At 39.0% G+C, this 9297-nt stretch overlaps 1 protein-coding gene across 9 annotated transcripts in view; it reads left to right on the top strand.

The window, feature by feature from the left end:
* The window catches only part of SLC44A3 (solute carrier family 44 member 3), a 40897-nt gene that overhangs the window by 908 nt on the left and 30692 nt on the right, over positions 1-9297 (top strand). For 7 of the 9 annotated variants that reach the window (XR_006016442.1, XM_042030147.1, XM_042030145.1 and 4 more), the window contains exons 2-8: positions 277-384; positions 2755-2897; positions 3344-3480; positions 4901-4994; positions 6361-6530; positions 7082-7171; positions 7798-7922. Coding sequence is in view for 8 of the 9 variants with exons in the window: in XM_042030147.1 (XP_041886081.1) it covers positions 277-384; positions 2755-2897; positions 3344-3480; positions 4901-4994; positions 6361-6530; positions 7082-7171; positions 7798-7922 (867 nt within the window). In the remaining variant the exon portion in view is untranslated. Of the gene's footprint in view, positions 1-6; positions 71-276; positions 385-888; positions 935-2754; positions 2898-3343; positions 3481-4900; positions 4995-6360; positions 6531-7081; positions 7172-7797; positions 7923-9297 lie in introns of those variants that run through there. The other 2 variants (XM_042030144.1, XM_042030141.1) reach the window with 2 other exon arrangements.

Raw genomic sequence — 9297 nt, 5'->3', positions numbered from 1 at the left:
GCCCCCGCGGAGCACGGCCCGGCCCGGCCCGGCGAGCGCGGCCATGGAGCGGAACGGGGGCCGGCGGCAGGTGAGCTCCGGGCCGGAGCGTGCCCGGGACACCGGCGGGGGCGGGCAGAGAGAGCGGGGCGTGCGGGGGAGCAGCGCACCTCGCTGCGGCAGAGAGCTGCCAGGTGTTCGGCATTGAGAGTGCCAAGTTACGCGCTTACTGAAATCTCCGCAGTTCGGAACTTGATTTAATTTCACAGGAAGTTTATTCTGTTGTTTTCTGTTTAGGACTCTGGAGATAGTATTTCTGAACTACAGGAATGGAGACCAGTCGCTTACAGAAAGTGCACAGACACTCTCTGGCTGCTCCTCTTCTGTCTTTTCTGGGCTGGCTTGGTAAGCACGCTTGTTTGGTTGGTTTTTTCCTGGAAGGAAAAATCAGATCCAGTGTTAGTGGGATTGCCCAGGGACGTGTGTATGTCTGTCGCACTTCTGAGTTCTGCCCGCGTGCTTCAGATACCATGTATACAAAGGGCTGGGTTATTTAGAATTCGCTTTTTTGTAAATCAGTCCTGGTTCGGACTGGGCTCTTTATTCTACTTACTCATTGTGGCTTTAATATCTTGCAACGTGTGTCCATCTGATGCTACATTAAGTCACTATCTGTCCCGTGCTTACAACAGTGTGCAAGCTTTTGGGAACAGGCTTTGTCTTTCTGAAGTGTGGATAGGGTTTTTTATGATATGTCTGTGTCTACTCAGGATTCCCATAAATACACTTTTTAATTCCATGCATAGTAACTTTTTAAATGGAAGCTAATGCAGAATATTACCTACAGATTTTGAATACTGCATGAATGTATGGTGAACTTTTGTTTTTTACCTGCTGTCTAATGTTTAGTGCTTTGATCAGTGGAGGGAATGCCACAAATGAAACCTGTCAAATGGTAAGGATTTAGGATTTTTGTTTGGTTTCTCTCACTGTTTTTATTGCTCAGTTTCTGTGAAATAGCTTTTTGCATACATGTATCAGTTTTCTTGTGTTTGATCTTATTTTTAAAACATTCAAGAAAATGTAGTAACTCTAATTTGTTCACATAGTGAAAAAAATTGAAATCACATTAATAGCTCTGTGGAAATGGGTATCACAGCCATATATAGATATACCCCTGCAGCTATTACTCTGTTACTTAGCAATATTTATGGCTTGTATCCAGGATTCTGCACTTAAAACAAAAAGAACCACCTACACAGTGGACCTGTAATACCCACCTTTAGAAAGAATGCCAGAATTTTTCTGAAAGCCTGTTTCATTTGAGTTATAGTTCCAGCTCATTTCTTGCCTTCTGAGACCATTTTAATTATTAACAAATACTTGTTCTGTAAACAAACTGGATCTGGAAATATTTTGTTACTGTAGCAAATCACATCCACAAGTAGTATGTCAGCTTGAATTGAGGAGTCTTTACAAAGATGTCCATATTGAGACAGCATTAACATGCCATCATAATTTTTAAAAATTACTGAACTGGTTAAGACTGCAAAATAAGAGTCTACTATAAGCAAAAATGAGGACTAAAGAAGCACGTATGTACACATTTGTGTATTGAGACGTGTTTTTGCCCAGATCCAATCTTTAGTCACAAGCATTAAAAGTAGAACAACAAATAAAGGCTCTAAAGCTTAAGTAAGAAAGCAGTTGTGCTGGATCTGACATGTGCAATCTGTCTCGAGCACAGCCAATATTCAGCCATATCCATTCAAAGTAGTAGTGGTTAATGTGGGACTGAGAAATTTTGCTGCTGCCAGCAGCTGGCGCATAGCCACAGAGCCTAGTGATTGTCCTTGGTGGATGTGAAATGGGACTTGCACCTCATGGGAAAGAGGAGAAGATTGGGTCACTGAGTTCTTCAATAGCTGGAGTGCTGTGGAGACAAGCCTTTGGGTAAAGTAGTACTCAGGACTTCACCAGTTTCAGAGAAGAATTGCTGCTTCTTGGCACTTGCAAAGGTACTTTCCAAGGGTTATTTTGGCTCTCACGAGGTACAGGAGGGTTTAAGCTGCATTCCTAGACAAGGTGTTTTATTTTGACTAAGGATTGCTGCTACTTGGCCAGCAGAGGTAGTTAGCAGCCTCTGGGGTTTACAGGAAGATGATCTACTGGAACTTGACAGCAGAACAACTAAAAGGTCAGGGCAGTGTCACCTAAGTGTGCGGTGTAGCTTTCTCCAGGTTTTTCACATGTGTTAAGGAGTGCTCCTTCCGAAATTTCAGGTAATCTTCATATTAATTATACTTGGTGTTTAAAAATACCTCTGATTAAATTCACTAGCAGCTTCAAAGACCCATTATGGCAGCAGATCTATTGCCCAGGTGAGTCTTGAAGGTCACCCTGTAAAATGAGATGCAGTGAGTGCATGAAAAATCACCATTTGAGTGATCTTGCCTAGTGACACACATGAACTTCGCTAGGGACAGTGTTCAGCATCTTACTAATGCTTTTATTTTAATCAGGACCTCTATCTTTCTTCTCCTGTGTTATTCTGCTTATTTTTTATACTTTCAACAATGGATGAAGGAAAGCTCTAAGGAAGCAATAGGGCTAAACTTGTCCATATGACTTGCTCTGGCCTTGTGCAGAGGGGTAAATTTTAGATTTAACTGTTTGCAACTGCAAGACAAAAATGTATGACTTAAAAGGAATATTTATTAAATGGGAAGAAAAAGCTATCGTAGCAGGCTTTCACATTAAAAAAAATTTTAACAGATGTTTATAAGTGGCTATGCTGTGGTGGCTGGTGCTGCAGAAAGACTTGTGCTTGGATATGACAGCTTTGGGAACATATGTGGTCGGAAGAACACTCCTGTAGAAGGAGCAAATCTTTCTGGATTGGACATGACTAATAAAAAGTAAGTACATCAGATAATGTCTAAATAAATCAAATGTTTGAGAAGTTAGTAAAATGCATATCTTCTCGTTGTCAGTCATATACATCTGTGTATCTATACATCATTGTATTGAAAGGCAACAAAGGTGGGAGTAGTGCAAAAGAGGAGTGAAATTAAAAAGTTAAAACAGAATTTGAAAATGTGCTGCATTGTTACGCTTTATGCAACTGCCTTCTTAAAGAGGGTCTTAAATGGGACTTCAACCAAACAGGCAGTCATTCTATATGGCAAATCTTTGTACTTAAGGAAGTTGCAGGCTGCAGTTCCCAGTCATTCTACTGACTCCTTCTGAAAAAGTTTCATTTGCTTTGTAGCACTTTAAAAAGATGGAAAGAAGGTTCAGAATTAAAACTTACAGCAAACCAAGAAAGCTTGTTTTTGAGAAGAGGATCTTTTTTTCTTTCTAGGTATGTGTTCTTTCTGAATTCATGCAGCCTGGAAATACAAAGCCTCAGAATCAGTTCACTTTCCTTGTGCGTGTCAAGTTGTCCACAAGAGCAGCTCAACTCTTTGGAAGATCTCCAGAGTTTTGCAAGGAATAATGGTGTGCCACAGGGAATATGAGTATCTTAGTGTATCTGTAGAACAGTTGAGCAGCTTCCACTTTGTTTTTTATGTTTCTTACACTAGGGAGTCATACCTTACCATTGATTTCCTGAACAGTTCATGGTAACGGAAAATAAAATGTCTTGTTTCTGCTTTATTTCAAAGCCATAGTTTCTAGCTCTCTTATGCTAATTAGAAAGTTGTTGATCAATTCCTGCACAGTGCTGAGGTTATGTAGCAGAAAACTGACTTCTGAGAATGAACTAGTGAAGTTTGGAAGGGGTGCCAGTAAGTGACCAGAGTTCATATGCTGTTTGAGAAACTTGTCCAATTGGTTCCTTTAAATTTACTTAAAATTATGGTGGAATTACTAATTCCAGGAAGACACAAGTGTTTTTATCCCTCTAGACATCAGATCCCAATGTTTGGTATTCCATTTTGTTGTAGTTTTGCTATTCCATTTTTGTTGCACCTAAGTACCACACAGCCTCTCACTTCCCAGCAAAACCAGGACACACCTAGAAATTTTATTTGATTCTGGTGTTCAAGATGAAAATGCTATCAGAAGTAGCTGTTGTGTGAAAGAGACTCCAGTTTATTCATGTCCAACATGTAAATAAAATAATCTGTAGCCTAAGCCTTATTTCATGGAGTTTGTAGAAACTTCAGACCATATGAATGTTAAAGGCCATTTTTGTTAGAGGTCAGTATCCCATTCTTTTTTTGTTTTGATGTTTTGCTTGGCAGGGATTGCTATTTAAATTGACAATATTTGTTTCCATTTAATTTCGAGGTAGTTTGACATCATTTGGTATGTACAGAAAGGTGTAAAAACCTGTGGTATTATACAAGTATTTTCAGTCTAACTAAACATAATTGTATCAAATTCCAGCTGCAGCTGCTTACATGTTTATGTCAAAACAGAGAGAAGTCTTGCATTTTGAATGGCTTGGATGTATCCAGACTTTCTTTCCCAGAAGCGCTGTATAATGGAGCAGAGTATTAGCAGAGTACCTGGTAATATTTCACCAACATCCCAGCGCAAGTTAGGTTTCTGCATACATATATATTCTCTTCTAACTCATGATGGCCTAGCTCTATTGTGGCTTCCCCCGTTTTACATTTTTCTCTTATCCTTATGAGCAAGGATTAATAGCCAAGCATGGCACTGTGGAACAAACAGTGTGCCTGCCTGGAAGATAAGTGTAGTTAAATCGAGAAGACAAAGGGTTCTGCAGAGCTTGCCTTCGATTTACTCAACTACCTAATTTTTACTTGCATTCTCACTGGAATATCAGGGATGACAATGACCTGCTAAGGGATCAAACCAGAAGTGCAAACAAAACTTAGTTCTTAATGTGTTTTTCTCTCAAATTTTTACTAATCTTCAGTTACTTTTTTCTTTTTTTACCTTTTAGGTTCTTTTCTTTGCATTTACAACCTGAATGTTTCCAATTACACACTAAATCCAAAGGCAGCTCAGCTCTGTCCCACACTGCCAGTTCCACCAAGGTAAGAATTACTGGGTATTTTATAATATCCCTGAGTCTGAACAGCTTCTTATGGATTGTTACTTCCTCACATTTTGTGTTTGGCTTGATAGTTCACAGTCAGGATGGTTTTGTTTTGTTTATTTATTTTTGTCCGCGTATCCTTAGGAGTTCTTTTTTGTGACTGTGAACATGCCAGTGTCCTGTCCCACAGAATAAACAAGGACTGCATTCCCTTCATTCTTCTACCCTTTAGAGAGTTTTCCCTCTCCAAATTAGGAAAAAAGCACTCCATATGAGGAACAACTTCCCTCCTGCACAGACTTTTGCTCTCTCCCTCAATGCCAAGGATGTTATCTGGGGCTTTGCTTCTTACCCTGAGCCCAGAAATTTCCATCAGAATAACTTTATAGCCAGCTGGCTTGAAGCACGGATCTGTGGATATTGCTGTCTTTATAATCTGGCATTTGTGAGTCAAAATTCTTAAACCCATAATTTTAAGTTCCACTATGTCATGAAAATTCAGCAGAGAATTGGAATCTCTCTGCAGAGCTAAGTCATCTGGTCTGAACAGGAGAAAATGGAAGAGCAAGGTGAACAGAAGAGAGTAGGAGACACATAAAAACGTTACATACAGTGGATCAAGGGACAGCATGTAAATTGATGAAAAACTATGGCATGTTTCACTTATTTCCTCAACTTTCTAGGCTTTTTTTCTGGTTATCAAGGAACTTAGCAAAGTTATTCATGTTGCACAGTAATATTTCATAGTAGAAGCAAAGCTAGTTAGAGGAATTTTTAACTGTTGATGACAAAACCTCTCCTTTTCAGGTAAGAATATGCCTTTGACTGTTGTAGTGCAGCACTGCCAAAGTGGGACAATGAATATATGCAAGAAGCTTGGCTGGGAGTGACAAATAATTTTGTATAAATATTTGGTGCTATTAATTGTACCTTGCACACATTGTTTTGGTGTGGCTTTTAGAATGCTTAAATATCATAAAAACAATGCAAACTGTTTGTGATCTAGAATTATCTACAACAGCATAGGTTACAGCTATGTTGGCATGAACTTCTTTTTTACATAAGCACATGGGAGCAAAGCAGATGGAGCCTGACTAGAATGGGAATAGGAGCTGTGTGCTGATGGTGATAGTAGTTAATGAGAGAGTTGTTAAATTTTTTCCCCAGGCTGATCTTGAATGGATCTGTTCTGGTATAGTGAAACAGGCATGGCACCATTAGGAGTTTATTTTGCAGTTGATAGATAAAACTACCCTTTATAACAGAATGCTCTGTGTGGAGAATGGCAGGATGGATCTCTGTGGATTTTAAACTGTTTGTCCAGTAATTAATATTTTTTACTGCTTTTGTTTTTAACCTTTCAGTAAATCTTTTCCATTATTTAATCGATGTGTTCCACAAAATCCTGAATGCTATTCCAAGTATGCATCTGTCTTAATAAGTATGGTTAATGAAATGGATGTTTTTCACCGAATTCTGAGTGGAATATTGGCAGGAAGAGATACTGTGATAGGACTGAGTGTCCTTGCACTAGGTAAGGTTATAAGTAAAAAGTGAATAATGATATTCAATTAAAAGGTTAAAATGTTTCTTATAAGTCTATATGTTTATTTCAAAAGTGGATTTTTTTTATATTCTTGGGGCATATTTTAATATTTTCTTTATTTTTAAGAAAGAGTGGTCAGGTTTTATGAGGAGGCGTTTAATAGACTGGTGAAATGCAGACCTCTGAATTACCAGATTCTGTGTTTCATTACATGGTTCTATACCTCATTTTAGGGGACTGTAAGAAATTGTTGATAAAAAAAAGGACATCAGCATGAGCACTTGAACTTAAATCTTGTATAAAATGTTATTTAAAAAGCTAGTAATTCCTGTGGTGAAATATATCAGCTATAGGTTCCTTGTTATTTAAGTTACAGGTAACTGGGTGCTTTAAATGTTAAGAAGGTTGCCAACTTTACTAAATGCTGTTGATTTTGAGACTACTGTTTAAAAATAAAAGCCAAAATTCTACAAGAACCTTAAATTTATATTTAAAATCAAAAGGTTGTAACACTCAAACTTACTACATGTATTTTTCAGCCTTCTCTTTGATACTGGTTTTAGCCTTCAGATTCATTCAGACCCTCCTCATCCATACTCTGATTGCACTGGTTGTTTTTGGTTTGTTGTGTAAGTATATTTACTCTTTCACTGAACTGAAGGATTAGCAGCTGAACAAACAGTTATCCTTTTTTTCATGGCCATCCTCAGTAACCTTCAGCTTACCATAGTCATTTCCAAACTGAGGCCTGCTTGCCTTTTGGTGCCAAGGTCTGGCTGTGCTGTTCCAGCTGCTGAGTGTTAGGATGAGGGTGATGTTTATTGTTTTTATAGATGCCTAGAAAAAACATTTCTTTTGGCAGATGAATGCAGTTATGAAAATGCTACTGTTTCAAAGAATGTTTAGTGAGCTCTTATGCTGCCTGCTTTAGAAAGGGACAACCATAGGAATGCGTCTGGCTAAAGCTTGTCATGCCGTTAAATTTAGCTTTGTATCTCCACAATAAAATTACATGCCTGAGCCTTAGAATAACTGCAAGAAATCCAAACATTCTGCTGTGGTTTTACCTCAGTCTGACTATTGGAACTTCCTCTGTGATCACTGATCCAGTCCCTCACTTTGCTAATTGGCAGTATTCCTGAGCCACGTGTGGGTTAGCGGGGAGGGCGGGAGACTGGGGAGGGAGGCCAGGCAGGCATCAGCCTGCCAGCAACAGCATGCACTGCCCACCCTCATGCTGCTCTGGTCTGCTCAGTCATCTCAGGTGTTCTCTGGTGGCTCCATTATGACTATAGGAATGATCCCAGCACTGAACTGGAAACAGAAAAGGAAAACGTAAAGTTCCTACTTGGATATGCCATCTTCTCAACAATAGTTACTGTAAGTAATGTTTTGCCCTAAGCAATGGCAGAGGCTGTAACTTGAACACTTGAACTACAGTGGTTCTGCAACAGTAAAAATAATTCCTAATTCTGTTCACATTGGAAAATGAGAATAAAATCTGAGATCTTCTTACATGCATTTAAATATAATCATAAAATCATAGAATGGTTTGGGTTGGAAGGGACCCTAAAGATTCCGAAAAATCTAGTTCCAACTAGATTTTTAGGCCCCCATCAAAACGACAAAAAAAACTGTAACTTCATTGTGAAACTTGTTTGTCAGCCCTGCCACACTTCAAACCTGTGCAAACAGTGTTAATGTTGTTGGTGTAAAAATGCAAGAATTTTTTTCCATCCCCATTTTGTTCTGCATCAGCTCACTGGACAATCATGTTGAACAAACACAGGGGTTTTGGCTGAGTATGGACAGGAGATCTGTGGATTCATCCTGCCCTGTCAGTAGGAGAAAGGGGTGGCAGCTCTTTTAGACAATAAAAGGGGCAGTGAAACACAGGCAGCATTGTCTAGACCTCAAGTTCTGGGGTCAAATTCTGGTTTTCTCTCACTGATCTTGTTTTACAACAGAAAATCTGAGTGCCGCTTGCAACTTCTTAAGTGATTTTTTTCACTCTGATGTTGCAATGTTAAATGAGCCACTGCTCAATTTGAGGGTACAGTCAATTTGTGCTTCATGAGACATTTGTCAAAGTGATTGTCCTGTTTTCTTAGAGATGAGTAAGATCTATATGGAATTTGCCAGATATGAGCAGTCTGACAGTTTACAGTGACAAATATTAATGTGTCACAGATAATTTTTTTATATCCTCCATAAGTCATGACCTTTTTACATCTGCTGATGCTAAAGAGGTAAGAAAAAGTTTCTTTGAATGCATGTGTGTTCCAGTACAACTTACTGTTGTTTGCAGAACTGTGGGAACATCCACTGCTGCAGGTTATGCTTCTCTTCAGAGCTGGTAGCCTCTTTCTAGAGCAGGCAAAAAAACTAGTGAAGCAACTGCCACTGGTTGTATTTATTGTTCTATATATTCCAACCTCCCTTTTAACTGCTGTTCATAGTTCCTTGTCACGTACAAAGAACTGGGGTTATTGTGGGGTTTTTGACTCAGGGTTTTGTTATTGGAGGGTTGGTTTCTTACTTTGGGAAGACAATAATTTATTTAGATAAGTTTTCATTTTATGTCTGCTTTGCTTCCATACATACATAGCTCTCAAACTAGTTTTGTTGTGGACTACAGGAAAGGACTGGTTCTCCTACCATTGTGAAAGTGAACAGTGGCAAGCTGACCTGAGTAGAAAGAAAGTTTAAAAGTTCATGACATGCAGGGTATGTGAAAGCAATGTGTAGTGTTTAA

Source organism: Corvus kubaryi, unplaced genomic scaffold (assembly GCF_017639235.1).
Source record: "Corvus kubaryi isolate FWS band 111438036 unplaced genomic scaffold, C.kubaryi_AGA036_p1.0 37334, whole genome shotgun sequence".
Lineage (NCBI taxonomy): Eukaryota > Metazoa > Chordata > Aves > Passeriformes > Corvidae > Corvus > Corvus kubaryi.
The sequence above is the reverse complement of the archived record's forward strand: the minus strand, read 5'-3'. Positions and strand labels throughout refer to the sequence as shown.